Below are 21869 nucleotides of genomic sequence, written 5' to 3'. Positions count from 1 at the left end.
GACCCAAAATGCTGTGTAGCCCTGGTGCAGGCTGTTAAACGGCTGCCGTGCTCCACTCCAGAGATGGCTGCATTTTTGCAAAGTTCTGTATTTCTAAAGCATTTATGTGGGGCCATATCCCTCCCCCTGCCCCCAGCAGGGTATTTGCACAGCGCTGCCCACGCTGTGCAAAGTATTATCGGGGCTGTCAAAGTGCTAGGCCCTTCAAGGCCCATTTCTGCGGTCAAGGGGACCTGTGAGACCCAAGGCTGAAGAGTCTGAAGCAGCCCGTCCTTCTGGAACCACAGCTGCTGCCACTGCTGTGTGATTCCACAACTTGGTTTGATTTCCATAGCGGGAGTCCATGTTGTGACATTGTGGCTTGTAACGAGCTCTGGCTATAAGGTGGCTCCTATTCGCCTCGGCCCCGATCCACAAAGGGAGTTAGGCTCAGTGGAAGTTAGGAGCCTAAATAGCTTTGGATCTGGGCCCTCCTGCCGTTTCTTTTCCAACTCTGCTGAAGTCCTTTATAAACTTCTTTATAAGATTGCAGATTACGTAGCAATGGTTTAGAAGGGCAGCATGACCGGGGCATGGCACTTGGGGTCTAGTGCTGGCTCTGCCACTGACTTCCTGTGTCATCTTGGGGGGGGGGGTGCTCTCTGCCTCAGTTTCCCCCTCTGTACATTGGGGATAATGATATTGACCTTCCTTTATAAGAGCTTAGCTACACAAGGAAGTTACTCTGAAATAAGGTAGGGCGTGAATTTAAAGTGCTAGAGTTATTTCAGAATAAGTGTCCATAGAGGGTGCTTCTCTGGTCCATTTCCCCGTGTAGCTAAGCCCTTCAAAAGAAGGGTTATTACTCCTCTTCCCCTGCTGTTGTCTTCATGCCTGTCTCATGCTGTCCCTTGTGGTCGGGGCCCCCTTCCCCTTTTTATACCCCAAGCAACCCCTGCTTTCGTCATTCAAATCCCTCCTTGAATCTCACTTCTCCTGTGGCTCTTTTCAAAGTTAAACCACCAAGTACAGCATTAAAAGACACAACACAGCCATAAAGAGCTGCTTTCGCTTTGGGCCTTCAGCATGTGTATCCTATAAAGCAGATTGCTGCCATCTGTATTTGATTTAGACTCTGAACTCCAGGGGCAGAGAGTGCCTGAGTACAGAGCCGAGCATAAAGTCATTGCTTATCATAACCCAAGGAGAGGAAGGACCAGCTGGTTGTTAAGGCTCAGAGCTGTGGGTTCAACTCCTTGTTTTTCCACTTCCACAGACTCCCTGTGTGACTTGAGGAAGTTGCTTGATCAAAGTGAGCTGTAGCTCACGAAAGCTTATGCTCAAATAAATTGGTTAGTGTCTAAGGTGTCACAAGTCCTCCTTTTCTTTTTGCGAATACAGACTAACACGGCTGCTACTCTGAAACTTGAGCTGTCTGTGCCTCACTTCCCTCGCTATGAAATGGGGCAATAGTCCTCCCTTTCTCACATTCCCCTGTCTTCTCTAGAAAGCTTGCAAACTCTTTGGGGGCAGGGACTCCCTCACTAGGACCCCCCCGCCACATGCAAAGGGTCACTTTTTCTCACAGCGAGTACAGTATGAACACCTCAGGAACGAAGGTTGTCCGAACAAAACACGAGGGTTGTTCGTTCAAAAGCTGACACTGAACGTTGACAGTACAGCTTTGAAATGTTACTGTGCAGAAGAAAAATGCTGCTCTTAACCATCTTGATTTAAAGGAAGCAAGCACAGAAACAGGTTCGTTGCCTTGTCAAATCTTTTTTTTTTAAAACTGTCCCTCTATGTTTTTAGTATTGTATGTTTAACACAGTACTTTGCTGTATGGTATTTGCATTTTTGGGGTCTCTGCTGCTGCCTGCCTGTGTACTTCACAGAATCATAGACTATGAGGGTTGGAAGTGACCTCAGCAGGTCATCTAGTCCTACCCCCTGCTCAAAGCAGGACCAATCTCCAATTTTTGCCCCAGATCCCTAAATGGCCCCCTCAAGGATTGAACTCACAACCCTGGGTTTAGCAGGCCAATGCTCAAACCACTGAGCTATCCCTCCCCACAAAGGTTCCAAAGGAGGTGTGTGGTTGACCTGTCAGTTCGTACCTCTGGTGTTTGTACCTCTGAGGTTCTACTGTATTGTTGACTTCTATGGGGCTACTCGCAGTGTATGACAGAGGTGGGCAAACTACGGCCCCTGAAATCATCCTGCCCAGCCCTTGAGGTCCTGGCTGGGGAGGCTAGCCCCCAGCCCCTCCCCTGCTGTCCCCTGCTTCCCCACAGCCAAGCTGCCGTGCCAGGGGGAGGGTTGGGTAAGGGACAGGGGGTTCCAGGGGACAGTCAGGGGACAGGGAGCAGGGGATAGTTGGATGGGGTGGAGGTTCTAGGGGGGGTGGTCAGGGGATGGGGAACAGGGGGGATTGGATAGGCGTGGGAGTCCTAGGGGGCCTGTCAGGGGGCGGGGGTGTGGATAGGGCTCAAGGCACTCAGGGAGCAGGAGGGGTTGGATAGGGAGTGGGGTCCCGGGTGTCCCAGGAGGGGGCAGTCAGGGGGGATTGGATGGGTCAGAGGTTCTGAGGGGGGCAGTCGGGGGCGGGAAGTGGGAAGGGGCAGCTAGGGGGTGGGGGCACAGCCTTCTGTACCCGGCCCGGCCCTCCATACAGTTTCAGAATCCCGATGTGGCCCTTGCCCATCCCCAGTGTATGAAGTTAAGCGTGTGTGTAACTAAGCCTTTGCAGGCTTCAGGCCTGTGTGTACGGATGGGACCCTGATTGCAGCTGGAGCAAGGGGGCACTACCCCAAGACAAACAAACAATCATAAAAATGTGGAAAAGAGCCTTAGAGAAAGAGTCATACTACAGTGTTACAGCACTGCAAATTACTCCAGGACCTGGCCAGCAATCTCTCGGATCAGTGACTAAGCCCTGTCATATGCAACATAATGTGAGAAGTCCATGACAGCCTCCCTAGTGCCTGACCTGGGCTGTTTCTTTTCCCACACTCAGAAGAGTGTAGCACGCTTTGTCTGTGAAGGGAGGAGTCAAAAGGGTTTTCTCTCTGGAGTCTGGCTTCTTTCATCTGGTCCTGGGTTACTGCTCCTGGCCCCTCACCCAACTTTATCTGCTTAACATCAGTGGAGATCAAAAGCTTTAAGGCAACGTTTTGCTGGGCGGAAGGGAGACATTTGACTGGGGGAGAGAAAGGGTTCTAGCTTCTTCCTACAGGAAGGGCAGGCGATAATGGGGATTCTGCTGCACATAAGGACCCTAATGACTGATCATTAGCAGACGCTTAGAGAGGCAAGCAGCATCTTTCACTGGGCAGGGAGTGCGTGACACCTGTACAAGACAGGAAAAGCAAAGATAACAGCCACCGCTCCAGGCCCCTCATGAGAACAGCAGCCTCAGTTTGCACTGAGGCGGGGGGGAACGACCCAGGCGGGGAATTGGATGCACTTTGCCTTTAACAGGCTCTTGGCCAAAACTCCGAGCTTGCAGGCATATATGCATTGGCTGTGTAACAATATCCCCACGTGATTGCACTGAAAGCCTCTGCAGGGAGGGAGGGAGGGAGCGAGCAGGAGAGAGAAACTTACGAGAGCGCTCCTGGGCGTCTCTAGTCAATTGCGCCGAGAGCGCAGCAGCTGCGATGTGAAATTGACCAAAGTGGTGCAAGACGCTCTCGCTCTGCCCGTCCCTTCCCCCTGTTCTGCCCCTGGGTCCTCCTCTCCCGTCCCCTTTGCCATTGGATGACTTTCCAGACGCCCCCCGTCGCAGGGCAACATCCCCCAACATGCCTGAGCAGATCACCGTCTCGGAGTTCCTGGCGGTGACTTCGGAAGACCTGAGCTCCCCAGCGGCTTCCACCTTCTCCTCCAAAATGCAGAAGTGCCGGGGGGCGGTGGCGGTGCTGGAAGAGGTGAGTGAGGGGCAGCGGGAGAGGAGGGGGAGGGCGAGGGCGGGGGGAGCGGTGTCCTGCCGGGGTTCTCTCCCTTGAAACTGGGAATTAGGTGCTTCGCCCACCTTTCGCTGGGAAGGGGCGTCTCCCTTTTGTTTTGTGGTAGGTCTTGTTACTGCAGGAGGCAGCTTGGATCTGTTCCTCGTGCCTCGCCCCCCCCCCCCCGACCCTTTTCTTGCCATCATTCCTGAAATCAGACGTGATTTCTCGTCAAGAGAAGGCGCTTTGCACCTCTCCTGCAAAGGGCGGAAGAGTCTGTTGGGATTTTGCTAAGTTGTTGAACGACCTGGCCATCTGAGTAAGTTTCATGCCTCTCAGCGCGTCGCCGACCCCGGCTGTTCATTTCCTTACTCTGGGTGCGGAAACTCTTCCCTTAGCTGGGAGCCCAGCCGGCTTGGGAAAGATGCTCTTGGTGGAAAAACAAAACTCCGCACTTACAATGAACGCCTTTCCTTAGCTTGACCACCACCAACGCCTTCGACTATTGGAAAGTAACTAACTAACTGTCTATTTCTGTTTTCACGGTTTATGCCGCGGGGGGGGGGGGGGTTGTACCTCCAATTTGGACAATGGAAAATGAACCCTCTGTATAACAGCAGCTCATAGAGACTCCAACCGCCCTCTTTTCGCGGGCATACTGTACATAAGTCTAAAAAGACGCGGTGCCCTCTCTGAAGAGCGTATACAAGGCCCCGATCCTGCAAAAACGCTTGTGCACGTGCTGAACTGTAGGCTTGCGAGTAATCCCATTGATTTTCGGCGGAGCTGTTTAGACGTTCAAAGTGGGTTGACGCAGTTCAGGCCGAAATAGGCAAAATCAGGGAAGTATCTTCTGTTTATAGTCAGTTTCACTTTCGGCTTCCTCCTGCCATAAAGTGTGGGGCTTGTGGTGTTTGCCTGGGAATTTAAAGAAAGAAAACCACAGAAATGTTTCAGATGCTGCTTGGTTTTTTGAAAAAGTTTTTTTCTACCAAATCACAGTCCTGGGGCGGAATTTGAATTGATATTGTGGCTTTCGGGTTATTAAGAACCAGATAGTATTCTGCTACAATAACCATTCCAACCGCTGGAAGCTGCGGCGTTTTGCACAATCTCCGTGAATACTGGAGTGTCTATATTTTGAATAAGGGCAGTTTGCAGCTGGTCCTGTGTATTTTGCTGAGTCCTTATGGCAGAAGGAATGGACTTTTTTTGCCTCTGTCTTCACGAACAAGGTCAGCTCCCAGACTGCTGCGCTGGGCATCACAACATGGGGAATAGATGGCCAGCCCTCTGTGGAGAAAGAGGTGGTTCGGGACTATTTAGAAAAACTGGACGTGCACAAGTCCATGGGGCCGGACGAGTTGCATCCGAGAGTGCTGAAGGAATTGGCGGCTGTGATTGCAGAGCCATTGGCCATTATCTTTGAAAACTCGTGGCGAACCGGGGAAGTCCCGGATGACTGGAAAAAGGCTAATGTAGTGCCCATCTTTAAAAAAGGGAAAAAGGAGGATCCAGGGAACTACAGGCCAGTCAGCCTCACCTCAGTCCCTGGAAAAATCATGGAGCAGGTCCTCAAAGAATCAATCCTGAAGCACTTGCATGAGAGGAAAGTGATCAGGAACAGCCAGCATGGATTCACCAAGGGAAGGTCATGCCTGACTAATCTAATCGCCTTCTATGATGAGATTACTGGTTCTGTGGATGAAGGGAAAGCAGTGGATGTATTGTATCCTGACTTAGCAAAGCTTTTGACACCGTCTCCCACAGTATTCTTGTCAGCAAGTTAAGGAAGTATGGGCTGGATGAATGCACTATAAGGTGGGTAGAAAGTTGGCTAGATTGTCGGGCTCAACGGGTAGTGATCAATGGCTCCATGTCTAGTTGGCAGCCGGTGTCAAGTGAAGTGCCCCAGGGATCGGTCCTGGGGCCAGTTTTGTTCAATATCTTCATAAATGATCTGGAGGATGGTGTGCATTGCACTCTCAGCAAATTTGCGGATGATACTAAACTGGGAGGAGTGGTAGATACGCTGGAGGGGAGGGATAGGATACAGAGGGACCTAGACAAATTGGAGGATTGGGCCAAAAGAAATCTGATGAGGTTCAATAAGGATAAGTGCAGGGTCCTGCACTTAGGACGGAAGAACCCAATGCACAGCTACAGACTAGGGACCGAATGGCTAGGCAGCAGTTCTGCGGAAAAGGACCTAGGGGTGACAGTGGACGAGAAGCTGGATATGAGCCAGCAGTGTGCCCTTGTTGCCAAGAAGGCCAATGGCATTTTGGGATGTATAAGTAGGGGCATAGCGAGCAGATCGAGGGACGTGATCGTCCCCCTCTATTCAACATTGGTGAGGCCTCATCTGGAGTACTGTGTCCAGTTTTGGGCCCCACACTACAAGGAGGATGTGGATAAATTGGAGAGAGTCCAGCAAAGGGCAACAAAAATGATTAGGGGTCTGGAACACATGAGTTATGAGGAGAGGCTGAGGGAACTGGGATTGTTTAGTTTGTGGAAGAGAAGAATGAGGGGGGATTTGATAGCTGCTTTCAACTACCTGAGAGGTGGTTCCAGAGAGGATGGTTCTAGACTATTCTCGGTGGTGGAAGAGGACAGGACAAGGAGTAATGTTCTCAAGTTGCAGTGGGGGAGGTTTAGGTTGGATATTAGGAAAAACTTTTTCACTAGGAGGGTGGTGAAACACTGGAATGCATTGCCTAGGGAGGTGGTGGAATCTCCTTCCTTAGAAGTTTTTAAGGTCAGGCTTGACAAAGCCCTGGCTGGGATGATTTAATTTGGTATGGGTCCTGCTTTTGAGCAGGGGGTTGGACTAGATGACCTCCTGAGGTCCCTTCCAACCCTGATATTCTATGACTTGAGGAACTGGGGCTAGATCCTGCAACTAGGTCAGTGTAGGGCTTGCTCCAGTTGCAGATGCTGGATCCTATCCCTCCTTCTCTTAAACAAACCTTCTTCCTCCCTCCATATGATGAGGCCAGACCTATTGCATCTATGAAACTCGGATGGTGATCTTATGGCTGACAGATCAGTGGTGTCTCGCACATCAGCAATGTAGGGTGTTGACTCCATGACTATCTGCTGTCCAGGGAGGGGTCACGGGAAAGGTGGGAGCAAGGTCCCACTTTAGGGCTTCGGTGAAGCTTTTGAGTATGTCTATGTTGCTGCTGGGAAGGTGCCCCCAAGCTTGGGCAGACAGGCCTCCTAGGCTAGCTCCAGCTAGTGTGCTAAAAATAGCAGTGTAGCAGGGGGTGAGGGGCAGCATGGGCGGAGGCTCAGACTGGCAACCCAAGTGCATTCCCAGAGGGTATGGGTGAGTTTGTGTTCAGGTGGGTGGCCCGAGCTGGTGTCCATGCTACCCCAGCTATGCTGCTATCACGGAAGCTTGCGCAGACCTCCTGAGTGTCTGCCTAGCCGAGCCAGGGAGCACGCTCCCAGCTGCTATGTAGACATATCCTTTGTGGGCACTGGTACAGTCTGGCTTCTCTAACAGCTGCTTCTGAAGGACCCCCCAGCTCTTCCTTTGAGGCCTGAGCTGACTCCCATTAAAGTCAATGGAAAGACTGTCATTGACTTCAACAGGACTTGGATCAAGCCCTGCGGTGAGAAGGGGACCCCGTTTCCCTGCCAGGTCTTGGTGGTATAAGTGACACCGGGGAGGCTGAGATGGATGCTGCCACGTGGCTTGGTCTGGCAAGGGGGCATTGAATGGCCGTTTTCCTTCATCTTGCTTCTTCAAGTCCTGTTACTTTCAGGGACGATATCTTAGGTATATGGTGCCTTTTTCCCACAAGTGCTTTAATAATCTTTATGGGGGTGGGGCTGTGTGTAGAGTCATTGAGTTCGTGGATTGTAAGCTCTCTGGGGTGGGGACCGTCGGTTTGGTGTTTGTACAGTACCTAGCCCAGTGATGACCAGGGTTCCTAGGCGCTGCTGGGTTACCAATCAACACAGTGCTGGTGGGTGAAGAAGCCATGGATTGTCCATGAATTCATACTTCTAAAAAAAATATTTATACCGAATGTATGGCTCATTCCTCTGCCAGTGGAATGCGGCAGGACTGTTTCATACCGATCCTTAGGAAGAGGGAAGTGAAGAATGCTTTTTTCCCAGTTGGAATAGCTGGGAGGAAATTTAAAGAGTCGGAATAAAATGATGCAAATCTGGCCAGGATGCTAGAGTTCTTTTCCCCCCCACCCCATCTTACAAGCAAAAAACCAACTCCATTAACTTGTGATAAAATTTAAAATCACTCACTGGAAAAATAAAGTCAACAGTCGCTGATCTGTGCTAGTGAAGAATGGGAGCAGCTGTCAATGTTGAGTAACAGTCACACAGATGCCCCCCGTGCCAGATCCCCTATGGCTCCTTGTGAGAATCCCAACCTCTGTTCTAGCACGTGTGTGGCTGCAGACACAGGGTCTGGCATTGAGAGCTGTGATCAATAGCTCGATGTCCTATGTACAGTCTGTTCAATTCCTCACACATCCCCTGCCCCAAGCCTGTTCTGAGACTTTATTTAGGGGGTGATGCCCCCCTGTACTGTGACTAGCTCGTCACACACTGGGCCAGGAGAAAGCTCTCTAACTAATAGTGCAATACATTCTAGGTCAGTAAATCTGCTTCTCATCTCTTCTCCCTCCCGCAGCTGGCCAGAGGCTGCCTTGGGGCAGTGATATGCTGCCAATATTTTAACAAGGGAATCCCACAAGATGATTCTCCCCCAACCCTGCCATTAGCTGGTGATAAACCCCATGTCCCAGGGGCGCGTGTGCTGCGGAGAAGGGAGGGTAAAGAAGCTGGGAGTCCAGTTAGACAAAAATGCTTTCGTTCCCCATAAGCAAGTAGGAAGACAGCCCCAATGGGCTTTGATGCTGCAATCGTTTGAATATGTGACTGAGTTCAGTGGGACACGTTGCATGTTACTTGCCTGCAGAGCGGTTTGCAGGATTGTAGGCCCCCATCCTGCTAGTGATGCCTTGTGTGTGATGCCTTCACCCCATCCTGAGCCCCGCACTGATGCCAGCTGGTCCAAGGTCTGCCTGCATGGAGTTGCTTGCAAGGTTGGTTAGGGCCACAGTGAGTGCGTGAGCGGTGGTTGCTGCCGCTTTGTCTCTGAATACTCAGCTGACAGTATCAAGGGCTCAGCTTGTGTTGCCTGCAGTGGGGAGTGGAGCTCTTGAAGGGGGATTTTTGGGAGAGAGATTCTGTCCCTGGGGAAGGGTGTTTTGGAGAGCGGAGGGTGGGGGATCCTCCCTGGACCATTGTTGGCAGAGAGCAAGTATTTCCAAACGACCCTGATCTATCAGCATCCAGACGAGGGCTGAGTGCTGTCGACTCCGCCTGCCCTTCAGTTTGGGGAAAGAATTGTAGGAAGACTCTCCCCCTCCCCCCCACAGCACAATCCCCGCTTCGCGGTTGTGCAGCGTGGGCACCAGCCTGGCAGGCAATGGAGAGGGGCAGAGGTCTGGGGAAGAGAGAAGGGAAGAGTCTTTCAAATCATCCCTCTGGTGCCGTGACTTGCAAGTCAAGCGTGTGTGGTCGCCTCTCTCTGAGCTGTCTGGAACGGCTTTTTCATTTGATCCGGCCACGTACAAATCAGCGGCCCTGGAGCCAGCCGCGCTCAGAATACCATACTGATGTATGTACCAAGTGCTTGTTGGTTAACTCCCCAAAGCACTCTGTGGGGTCTCTAAACTGCCTCGCTCGCTACAGACGTGCAGCCACCTCTGGGATGGATGGCGGCAGCTGTTCTAATGGCTTGCGGAAATACTAGGCAAACTCCTTAGGACAGGAAGTGAAGAATTATTTTGTCCTCTTGATGCTGCAGGGAGGCCAAGTGTGATTGAGGTTCTATGTCCCATCCAAAGGAACCTTTCAGCAGAGTAGCACCTTCCATCCCCACGCTGGTGCAATGGCTCTTCCATTTGGAGTCTGTACTGAGAGGATCTGTTGAATGGTTCACATGGCTTCTTGCAGGACCCTGGCTTTGCCTTGGTCTCTCATTCAAGTACCAGTCAGGCCTGACCCTCCTTAGCCATGAGATCTATCGAGCTCCCAGCCTGCTGCAGTAGGGTTGGAGAAAGTGTCGTTGTGTAGGAGAACATGGTCAGAATCCAGGTGTAGCAGTTACTGACACAGGAGAAGCTAGATGGCGTCTTCAGGCTTCACATGGTAGAGCTTTGACTCCAGAGGAGAAGGTCCAGGCCACTGTGCTGGGGGAGCTGGATGTCGGCATAGATTGTGTGGGGCTGTGATTGATCACTAGGGATCTACCAAAGATCCATTTTGGTCAATTTCACGGTCAGAGGATTATAAATAATCCATAAATTTCATGATTTCAGGTATTTAAACCTGAAATGTCACAAGGTTGTAACTGTAGAAGTCCTGACCCAACTCTGAAGGCAGGAGCGCAGAAGTAAAGGTGGAGTGGTCTGGTGTTGCCCCGTTTACTTCTGCCCTACTGCTGGCTGGGCGCTGGCCACTTTCTGGCCACCCAGCTCTGAAGGCAGTGCAGAAGTAAGGGTGGCAATACCGCAATCTCGTCATAAAAACCTTGCGACCCCCCCCCCACTACAACCCCTTTTTTGGTCAGGACTCCCAATTTGAGGAATGCTGGTATCTCCCATGAAATCTGGTCTTTTCTGTACTTTTATTCTATCCTATACAGATTTCACAGGGGAGACCAGATTTCACGGTCCTTGACGCGTTTTTCACAGCCGTGAATTTGGTAGGGCCCTATGGATCACACTGGGCTGTGAGAAGAGGGGACCAAGGACAATGAACAGAAAATCCCAGCAGAGTCTTAGCCAGAAATCCAAGCACAAGAGCTCTGGGGCTTGTCTTGGAAAGGGGATCTTCCCATGACCCCATCTGAGCATTCCTAGTGCAATGGCACCTTGTAAAGAGCAGAGAGGACTCAAAACCCAGTAAAGACTAGAAAAGCTCTAGGAAATTGTTGTATCAATGGACTAGAGGTGTTGCTGGCTGGGAACCCAGCATACCTCGTGACCTCTCTTTGAAATGGACTCTAACATATAATTAAAGCTGGTTGAAAAATGGAATTTCCCCGTCGTGGAAAATCCAAGATTTTGGAATTGTATCCCCAGTGAGGCCGAAAAGCAGATATCCCGGTATTGTCCATGACATGAAATGGCCCAAACCCGACAGTTCGGAATCTTGTGAATGTTTTGTTTTGCAAAGGTCAAAACACTCCAACTTTCTATTAAATCAAAGTATTTTGACTGTTTAATTCTAGTATAAAGACAATATAAAAGTCAAGGTGACGTGCAGATAATTCCCTGTCTAAAGCTTTGATTAAATTGTTACAATCCCTGAAAGGTTTTGATTTAGTGGAATCAGTATTTTAACTGTCAGCCAGCTCCAACAATGATATATCGATAAGCAGAAAAGATTGAGAGGAACTGTTGTGTGGGGGGAGGGAGACGGTGTGTGTGTGGTTCGGTTCCCTGCTCTCCCATTCATTCGCTATGTGACTTTAGGCAAGTCACTTAAATGGCTTTGTGCCTCAGTTTCCCCACCTGGAAAAAAGGGATGCTAATATCTGCCCCGGGGGTGGGGGTCTTGTGTGGCTTAATTGGGGAAGATCATTAGGGTCCAGGGTTTTAGCCACTGCGGTTAGAGAGGTTCAACAGCAGTGAAAAGGTTAAAGTGAGTCAAATTTAGAGCCTTGAACGCTGCTGGGGGAGCGTTCCTTTAAGTGAATGATATTGGTAGGGGAGGAGCAGGCTACAATCCCCCTAAGCACCCCACCCTCTGAGTGTGATCTGTATCTAGCCTGCTGCCTGCTAGCTTTGTCCTAGGCACTGGATCCTGCTTGTTGTCTCTCGGAATAGCAGAACCAGAAATGTTAATAACCCAAAAGACACAGTATCGCTTCAAATTCCGCCCCAGCAGAAATGTTTCAGATCCTGCTTGGTTTTTTGTAAAAGCTTTTTTGTACCAAATCACAGTCCTGGGGCAGAATAGCAGGAATATTTATCGTTAACACCAATGATGTGCTTGGCTCTTCGTGAGCTGTACAATACAGATGGTCCCTGTCTGGAAGAGTTCATGGATTTATTAGTATTTGTGCTACAGTAGCATCTAGAGGCTCCACTTGAGAGCAGGGCCCCATCGTGTTAGGTGCTATGCAGACACATTGAGAGGCAGCCCATGCCAGCGAGTTAACAATCTAAATAGATACGGCACAGGGTGGGAGAAAAGTACCGTTATCCCCATTTTACAGATGGGGAAACTGAGGGCACACAGACATATTGCCCAAAGACACATTGCGGGGTGGCGGGTCTGGGGCAGAGCTGGGATTTGAGTTCCTGTCTGGTGTCTTCACTATAAGATCATCCTTCTTCTCTAGTAAACTTCTATCCTGGACATCTGTTGCCCTCAGTACAGAGCTGGAAGTGTAGGGGGCTTCTCCCAGGTTGTCATTCACTGAATTTCCAGGGCAGTTAACTTCATAAAACTCTCCAGCTCCTTCTTGCATCCAGCTGCAGAACTAGCTGACTTGGTGACCTCCTGTGGCTGTAAATTCTTGCTAGTTTTCCTCCATGTCCATCCTAAAATTTCCCTGCATTTGGCTGGGTCCCACCATCCTCCACCCTTGCTCTCGTCCCTCGCCTCCTAATCGTTCAATTTAGTTTGTATTATGTTATGAATAGAGAATTGAACTGGAAAGGAAACCCAAATAAACACAACCTTGGATCTGATGTGGCACGTTCCTGCCACCAGTGCTCAGAGACGTTGTCTTCCAGCCCTAGATCCAGGCGACTGGCTGATTCATGCGGTGGGTTGGGTAGGGGAATGAGACATGGGGGTCTTTCACTCTGCTGATCTGAGTCTGGCCCCAAGACAGGGGGACTTGCTGGCTGGCTCAGGGGAGCTCAGCAAATAGGATATAGGGCCCTGCTCAGCGAGGGTGCAGGTTCAGATCCTGCCCTGGGTCGGGAGATTAGTTGGCTCAGTGGACGATTTGGGGGTGGGAGGTTTCAGTGAATGGGATTCGGGGCAGCAGGTCCAGTCCAGCCCCCAGGTAAACAGTAACCTGGTCGTTCCAACCCAACATCTGTGTGGGGGATTCAGAGCCCTAGGCAGGAGAAAGTGGGGGAGGGATAGCTCAGTGGTTTGAGCATTGGCCTGCTAAACCCAGGGTTGAGCTCAATCCTTGAGGGGGCCATTTAGGGATCTGGGGCAAAAATTGGGGATTGGCCCTGCTTTGAGCAGGGGGTTGGACTAGATGACCTCCTGAGGTCCCTTCCAACCCTGATACTCTGTGATTCGAAGGTGTCCCCATCAGCGAAGCTGTTAATAGTGGTGGCCCTACCTGGCTTTTAGGTGGCTTCCCTTCCCGTCCCTTCTCCCTTTTTCTTTTGTTTGTCAGACCACAAGCTCTGTGGGGCAGGGAGTCGCTGTTTCTGCACAGCACCCAATGCCCTGGGGCCCCCAATTTCAGTTGTGGCCTCTAGGTACGACCATAATATATCTTTGCTTCATATACCATGCCCATGCGGTGGTCGGTGGCACCTTCCTGGTGGTCAGGAGAATGCAACGGCTTCAGAGACAAGGATTTGGAGTGAGCAGGAAAAAGGCAGGCTGGTTGGGGGGGATCCTTTGAGTGACCGGTGGAATGGAGGACTCCAGCTGGACGACATCGCCTGTCTCCTAATTGTGGGACAGGGTCAAGCACTGGTCAGCGTTCACTTTACTCTTCATAATTGCATTGGGGTTGCATCTAGAGACCACGTTGTGTTAAGTGCTGTATGTAGTGAGAGAGAGCCCCTGCCCCAAAGTCTAAATAGACAAGACTATTCTGCCCATCTTTAACTTAAGAACAGAGACCCAAGGGGGCGTCAAGTAACTTGCCTTAATCACAAGCCCACCTTTCCCTGTTGTCTTTTCCTTTCCAGGCTAAATAATCATTTTGTGCCGTCTTCTCCTTCTCTGCCACGTCCTTTATTCTCTGGGCCGGACTCTGACCTTGGTGGAGTTACTCCAGGTTGCTAGCAGCCTAGTCCCTGAGATCAGAGTCTGGCCCTGCATCCTGTAGTCTCAGACTTTCCCCTGACTGCCGTGCAGCGCCCTATGCCGGGAGGCCCTTCTCCCTCAGTGTTTGCTTTGCTGCTGCTAATTGAAATTTCACCACTGTCGCTCTCCACTCTGGCACTCCTGCCAGTTGGCCGCGTCTGTGGTACCAACCGTCTCCTCCTTCGTTGAACGATGGGGGGTGAAGAATGGCTCCCATTGATTGCTCGCAATAAAGAGGGAAGCTCGGAGGAGAAGCACTGGAGACCGTTGGTGGAGATGCTGCGCCGCCCTCTCCTCCCTCCTGATCAGCCGGGGTATGGCTGGGAAGTGATTCAGGGTCTTCCGGCTTAGAGCTGAAATGCCCAGGGGGGATGGGACCTCCTTGGAAGTTTGGCTGGTAGCAATGAAGCAGTGTGGGATCAAATGCATCTCTGGGAGGTGGTTGTTCTCGCTGCAGATGCAGATCTGTCTGCCCCCTGTCCACCAACACACGCTTTCCTCTTTCCAGGGAAAAGCTCATTTCCTCCTTTATGGGAATCTCTGCTGCTGAGCTGATCTTCATGCAGGCACCAGGGAGGGGAAGCCAATCTCTTCCGGGTGAGAAGCTGAAACAGCTAATTGTGCCTGGTGGAGGAAGAGGGCTCGCACACCTGCTCCCCTGGGGAGAGGCCCAGCAGGGAATCCGCTGAGCAGGAGCACAACTGGCTGCATCTCTCCTGCCTGTGGCTTCTCTTCCTGGAGCCAAGGGGTGTCCCTCCTTCCTTCCCTGCGTCTGGACCAGCAAGTTCAGACCTGGCAAGTTGGCTGATGTACCTTCCCCTGCCTCTCCAGCCAATTACAAGCATCCGTGCTCCTTTGTTAGAGTCTGTCTGATTGGCTCCGTGGCCTCGTCACTCAGGCAGAGCCAGCTGCTGCCTGTCCTGCCTCAAATTATTTCTTCGCTGTTGACTGATCTCCCTGTGATGTGGTTGTGCAACTTTGTGCTGTGAAAACTCGGAGGCCTCTGGGTCTGTGGCCAGCAGGGACCATTGCGATCATGTATCTCACCCCCTGTATAGCACAGGCCAGAGAACTTCCCCAAAATAATTCCTTTTAGTATATCTTCTAGGAGAACTTCCGATCTTGATTTCGAAATTGTCTGTGATGGAGACTCCACCACAACCCTTGGTAAATTGGCCAATGGTTTAAGACTTTCACTGTTAAAAATGTACACCTTATTTCCAGTCTGGATTTGTCTAGCTTCAATTTCCAGCCATTGGATCGTGTTCGACCTCTCTCTGCTAGCTAGAAGGACCCATTATTAAATATTTATTCCCCATGTAGGTACTTACAGACTGTAATGAAGTCACCGCTTAACCTTCTCTTTCAGCTAATTAGATTGAGCTCTTTGAGTCTGACTATAAGGCAGGTTTTCTAAGCCTTTAAATCATTCTCGTGGCTCTTCTCTGAACCCTCTCCAAAGGATCAACACCCTTCTTGAACTGTGGGCACCAGAACTGGACACACTATTCCAGCTGTGGTCACACCAGTGCCAAATAGAGAAGTAAAATAACCTCTCTACTCCTACTCAAGATGGCCCTGTTTCTGCATCCCAGTGGAGTCACTCTGGATTGACACTGCTGTAAATGGGTTTGGGCCTGACACCCCCACTCTGTGTGTGTGTGTGTATGGGGGGCATTGACCCATTGAGGATCATCTCCATCCACAGGAGTGGGGTGGGTGATCTGGCCCTCAGTGGAAACTTCAGGATCTGGCCCTATAACGTTGGCCCTAGCCAGTGTTTACTCTGCTGTGCGAGCCAGCAGTAACCCGTTTCATCAGCAATAAGTGAGGCAGAGGTGTAGAAAAGATCTTTCCTAAGTATGCCAAGTGGCCAGCGGTACGTGCTGCAGACCTAGAGTTTGCCAGTGAGCCGTCTGGACTTGGCTGTTGGCTTGCATGTGAACTGAACCGAAGCCTTGTTTGGGGGAAAGTCCAGGGCAAGAGTAGCCGCTCCTCATCTTTGCTGGATGTGCCAGTATCCCCAGAGCTTCCAGGAGTGACCTGGGGTCCTTCGGGCACGGCGGTGTGGTGGGAGTTGTGTTGGACCTGGGGCTGGTTTGTCTGAGCTAGGAGTCAGCTGCATTTTCAATGTGTGCAGAGGGTGACTGTGTGCTCTCGGCGGCGTCTAATGCCGGGTGGCCTTTCCATAAAGGGAAAACCACGCGAGCGGGAAAGTAAAATCTCCACGAGCGTGCGAGTCCCCTGTGGAGCAGGCCGCTGAGCTGTGGGTATGTCTTCCCAGCCCGGGTCGCCGGCCTCGGCTCGCGCGAACGCTGAAAATACCTGGCGCTTTGAAGCTGCAGCTCGGGCCCCGAAGCGGGCTGGCCCCCGAGCCTAAATCCTGCCATGAGCGCTCGTCTGCACGGCTGTTTCAGAGCATCGCGAGAGCCGAGGCTGTCGACCCGGGCTGGGAGGCGGGTTGTGCAGACGTACCCGTCGAGAGCAGAACTGCTGCTGAAGTTGGCAGAATTCTGGGGCGCTTTAAAGGGACAGGAGAGAGAAAGCGAAGGCCTCACGGTCGCAGCGATGCCATGTGGACGTCACGAGATAGTGGTGCCTTTATCCGGGAGGGTAGGTTTTGACAGGGGGGACCACAGATAGGGAGGGAAGGAAGCTGGGTGCCAGCCAGGCAGTCTGCCTTAGTCTCCCTCACAGAAGTCCGAGACGGACAGGACCCATTTGCCTATCCCGTCTGTAGCTAGCACATGGGCATTTTGTACAGGGCTTGTTGTCCCGCCCAGCAGCTGGGGCTTCCATCATTGTCTTGGGGGGAAAAAGGATTCCTTGTCAGGAAGTCGGTCTGATGATCAGCCTAAAATGTTCTCTGCCTTCATGTCATTACCGCCAGTTCTGCTGCTGGTTCTGCCCCAAACGATCCCTCTCTCTCCTTGATGTTCACGCCCTTCAAATATTTGTAGACTGTTATCATGCCTGCCCTTGGCTGACACCCAGCCAAGCTACAGTTAACTCTTTCCCTCCCGGGGATCAATCTCTCTGATCAGTCCTGTTGCGCTGCTTTGGACCCTCTCCGGTTTGTCAATATCTGGTTGGTAGCCAGGGGCCCAGGGCCAAATGCAGGAGGCCAGGGAGTGGTCGCACCTGCACCATACAGGGAGGGACTGTCACGTCTCTTTCCTGTGATCAGTGGCGGATTAGCTATGGGGCCCCCAGGCAGGTGAGATGAAAGCCCCATGCCCTGATCCCACTCCCTGGCAGAGGACGCCTCCAGTGCCCCCCGACCTTCTCTCTGGCAAGCCCTAGGGAAGCACCGGGGAAGCCCCAGCACCCAGACCCCTGCTGCGGTCCCAGGACTGGAGAAGCTGTCGCTACCTGCCATGGCCCTGGGGCTGAGGGAGCTCTCGCTCCCGGCTGGGGCCATGGCTCAGGGACAGAGCTTCTCCAGTCTTAAGGCTGCACTGGGGGCAGAAAGTAGCAAATGGGTTGTTGGGCCATGGAGGGGGAGGGGGGGCGGAATGGGGGGGCCCTGGGTGGAACAGGGGCGAGGTCCTGGGGAAGGAGCAGAAAGGGGTGGGGCCATGGGCAGAGCTGCAGGCAGAGGTGGCAGAACCTCTGGTGGAAGGGGTGGGGTGGGGTGGGGCCCCCACTTGCTCTGGCCCAGGGCCCCAGGACACCTTCATCTGCCTCTGTCTGTGATGACTCCGACTGGCAGGACTTGGCTGTGATCTGTCCCTGAAGGTTTCTGCCAACATGCAATAACAGAATTGTTCCTGGGTAGATTGCAGTGCCCCCTCCGCAGACTGGTAGAGGGAGGCACCCAGGGCTCTGGGTGTAATTCCCTGAGGAGGGGAATGAGCTGATCACTAGCTGAACCAATCCCCTAGGTCCCAGTGCTCCTCTAACTGGCAGATTCTCCTTTAGCTCCAGGCAGTTGAGTCCTCGCTCATTACTGCAGAGTCCAGAAGGGCCCCATGGAGCAGGATAGGAGCACAGGACAGTCCTGTGTCTCCAATGTTTAATTTCCTCTTTGTTGTTCAGACAGCAGAAGTGGGCTGGACATGTGTGGTTTTTTGGGGGTGGGCATGAACGCCACTGCCCCTTCCTGACTGTTACAACGTCCGGTTGTCTCAAATCTCGGTCACTGCTCTCTAGCGCCCGTGAGCTGTGGGGCACGGGGCTGTGTGTAGGAGTAGGTCCCGGGCAGAACCGAGTGCAGGGGAATGATCTCGAGTATTCGTTCGACTTCTCTTTGGCTGCAACTGGGAGGTTTGAGCGTCGGCTTTCCATGGCCGTTCGCCCTTTGCAAGTGCAGGCCTCCGAGGGGAGCGGACTCCTAGCGCCGATGCTCGAGGGCCTGCTGGAGCAGGATTTCAAGCTGTATGTTTGTCAAATTCAGAGCTCTGGGCTTCGTTCATTAGTTACCTATGCCACCCAGGCAGGGGCCAGGAGTGATACCATGGGACTAGGGGAACTGACAAGGGCCAGGTTGGAGATGAGAATAGTTCATTGATTTCCTCATTGGACATCCTTGACCCCCTTACCCTCTTTTTTGAACCATGAATGAATCTGGTGACATCCCGGCCACTAAACGGGGGTGAGGATGGGAGGCAAAACTTGTCAGACAAATAACTGGTGTGACCGATTTACCTGGGGAAAGGGAAATCGTGCAAATGTTGTGCCATGGGGATATTGAGGTGACGCACATGCCTTGCCAACCTAGGTACGTAGATTCTGTGAGTATGTAAGTTCCTGCTGAGGGGCCATGCCTCTGTATCTGGAGAAGGCTGAACTGGTGGCTAAGGGACTCTGGATATTGGGGTGCAATTTCTCTCTCTGCTGCAGATGCTAGACGACCTTGGTCAAGTCACTTGCTCTCTCCCTGCCTCTGCTCCTCATCTGTACAATGGGGATAATGAGACTTTCCACCCTCTGATACTACAGTGACAGGGCCCATGCAATTAGAGACAGAGCATCTGTCTGTGCTTCATCTCCCTTTATCCTACAAAGCATGCAATGGACCAGCCTGAGACAGGCCCTCTGGCTCTAACGTTATCTCGGGCTTGCTGGGGGCAGCCAGTTTCAGTGTACTTGTCTGGCCACGGGAGGGTCATGGCTCCTGTGTTTAAAAAAAAAAAAAAAGGGGGGGGGGGATCTGGCAGAGGCTCTGCTGAACTCTGATGCCAGTTGGTCTAGCCAGAGCCCGTGGCTTGGGAGTCCTCCAGCTCCTCTCCAAGCCCGGGGTGTGTTGGCAACTACCCTGCACATCTGCATGACGAAACGTCGGGTGCTTCAAAGGGACTTTGTGCAGCGGTTGGTGGAGGAAGGCGGGGGGGATCTCGGCGTTGCCTGGCGAGTCTGACAGTCTTTTGTGTTTGCCTTGCAGAGCCTGGACGGTGACCAAGCAATTCTCCAGAGGATAAGGAAATATGTGAAAGCCATTCATGTCTCCGGGCTCAGTAAGTTATGCTCCATAGGCAGTGGCATGCACTGGCGGGCAAGGGGAGGCGGTGGGTCGTGGCTTCCCTGAAGGGGGAGGCTTCTGCCAAACAGGTGCTTGCAGCACTGCCTGCAATCTGAGGCCGTGCAACCATCCTCGGTGAGGAGTTAGGAGAACATCTCCCCACAGGCAGCTCGCTCTGGCGTTGACACAGGGCTGCCCCTGGTTTGCTCATCATGGCATTTTTGAGAGCTCAGCTGATGCCAAGCGCTTCCCCAGCGTACAGGCTGTGGGTTAGGATGTGCAATTGTTGTACTGCGGCTGCTCTGAGGGGCCCCAGTCATGGCCCTTTGTACAGAGCCGAGCACAATCACGAATGCAATCAGGCCATCCATTCCTCGAGGCGGGTATCCAGCCTTTGGCAAGGACCTGAACCCGGTGCTGCAAAGGAATGCATGCATCTTCTAACTAGACAGGTGCTTCTATGGTTCTCATCACCAGTGTCCGAGTACCTAACCGCTGGATGAGAGGTGCAGGGCTCCTTCACCTGCAGATCATCACCTGATGCAAGACCTGATCGCCCCCTTTCAGTCTTATCAATAATTACAGAGCAGAGAACTACTCGAATCCAGCTGCAATGCAGGACCCTGTGACTCCTGCGGGCAGGGGGCTGCGCTACCAGCTGAGTGGAGAAGTGTTTTCATTTAATTTGCTCTAAATACGGGGAGCCCAGTCTAGTGGTTAAGGCATGAGAATTGTAATCTGGATATCTGTGTTCTGCTTCCAAGCCCTGATGATGTGTCTGAGACGCCCTGGGCAACACGCGGCTGGCTACTCTGTGCCTCAGTTTCCCCATGTGTAAAATTGGGGAAAATATCCGCCTTGCACGGGGGCATTAAATGGTTGTATAAGGCAGAGAGGAAATGAGTAGCAAACATGGATTTATTGTTTGTTCTGGTAGTGACTAGGGAGTATCCATGATTAGGGCCCCATTGTGCTAGGAATGGTACAAACCTAGGCTGTAGAACCCAGCTGTCCTGAGGGAAGTCCCATAGCTAATCACCGGTAATAGTTACCATCCCGTGGCACTGGGAGGTGTAATTCTTGGCCAGGCACTGGGCCTGTGAACGGAAGGGGCTTCTGTTAGGCCAACTGGTAGAACTGAGTTGACGAGCCGTTACTTTAACGGAACATGCACTGGTTCCCACGTTACGGGAGTGGGTAGAATGGAGACCTCGATCGGTGATCCTGCGTCCCTTCACATCTCAATCCCTTTCAAGACTAAAGAATGCCAGCGTTTGCCATCTCTTGTCATGGTGTCTTGAAATCAGAGAGGGCCCTGTGCCCATCTGGCAGGAACTGATTCACACCAGCTACAGATCTGGGCCAAAGTCCTTCATCCATTTCTGCTCTTGCAAGTCGCTCTCTTGGCTCTGCATTAACGTAATGCCCAGGCTGTACACCAGCCATTCCCATTTGGCTTTGATACTCTCTTAACAGGCAGGGGAGGAAATGTTCCGCTGACTCTCAAGCATCTTTAAATATTAAAGCCGTGAGTTCAGCTTTTGAATGCTAAGTCGGCTGGAGAGTGCTTTGCAGTGTCTGGTGCTGGGCTCCTGGGCTGGCAGCGTCTGTCGAGCTCGCCCCTGGGCAGCACAGCCGCAAACAGTGGGAGGCTGGGAAATCAGATTTGAATTAAACAGCTTTTGCTTTCAAATAAGTCCCCTGGTTTCCTGGCAGCGAGCAGTAAACTTTGGAGAATCTCGCTGAGCCAAATCCTCCCTCTTCCCCAGAGTTAGTCCCTTCCACAAAGCACTCTGCTAACTGATGGGACTGCGGGGGAGAACCTCTAGGTCAGGGATTAAAGGGAGAATGGGATGGGTGGGTCATACGGCAGCTTCAACAGGAGAGATTGAGAGAACCCCAGTGTGACAGGTTCGGTCACAGAGATCCCTTTGGGACTGTCACCTGGTGTGCTGAAATTACTTCTGAGCCCGTTTTCCCTGCTAGCTTGGGACTTCCAGAACCCTGTCTTGGTGAGCCAGACATGCTAGCCTGCTGCAGCACAGACCCAGGGTCTGGACCACCCCGAAAAACTGCAGATTGAACTAAAAACAGCTCAGCAGGTTACCCGTCTCCAGCACCCAGACACCCAGCTCCCAGTGGCATCCAAACCCCAAACAAATCCAGTTTACTCTGTATAAATCTTATACAGGGTAAATCTGTAAATTGTTCACCCTCTATATCATTGATAGAGAGAGATGCACAGCTGTTTGCTCCCCCAGGTAGTAATCACTTACTCTGGGTTTATTAATAAATAAAAGTGACTTTATTAAGTATATAAAGTAGGATTTAAGTGGTTTCAAGTAATAACACAGAACAAAATAAGTCACAAAGCAAAATAAAAGAAAACACGCAAGTCTAAGTCTAATACAGTAAGAAAC

General features: G+C 51.8%; 1 protein-coding gene across 4 annotated transcripts in view; it reads left to right on the top strand.

Annotated features, from left to right (window-relative positions):
• Positions 1 to 3561: 3561 nt before the first annotated feature.
• The window catches only part of ASAP3 (ArfGAP with SH3 domain, ankyrin repeat and PH domain 3), a 72598-nt gene continuing 54290 nt past the window's right edge, over positions 3562 to 21869 (top strand). For 3 of the 4 annotated variants that reach the window (XM_073317921.1, XM_073317920.1, XM_073317919.1), the window contains exons 1-2: positions 3562 to 3908; positions 19372 to 19444. In XM_073317921.1, coding sequence (XP_073174022.1) covers positions 3783 to 3908; positions 19372 to 19444 — 199 coding nt within the window. In that variant the 5' untranslated portion in view covers positions 3562 to 3782. Of the gene's footprint in view, positions 3909 to 5604; positions 5748 to 19371; positions 19445 to 21869 lie in introns of those variants that run through there. The other variant, XM_073317922.1, reaches the window with a different exon arrangement.

Source organism: Lepidochelys kempii, chromosome 19 (assembly GCF_965140265.1).
Source record: "Lepidochelys kempii isolate rLepKem1 chromosome 19, rLepKem1.hap2, whole genome shotgun sequence".
NCBI classification, from domain to species: domain Eukaryota; kingdom Metazoa; phylum Chordata; order Testudines; family Cheloniidae; genus Lepidochelys; species Lepidochelys kempii.
The sequence above is the reverse complement of the archived record's forward strand: the minus strand, read 5'-3'. Positions and strand labels throughout refer to the sequence as shown.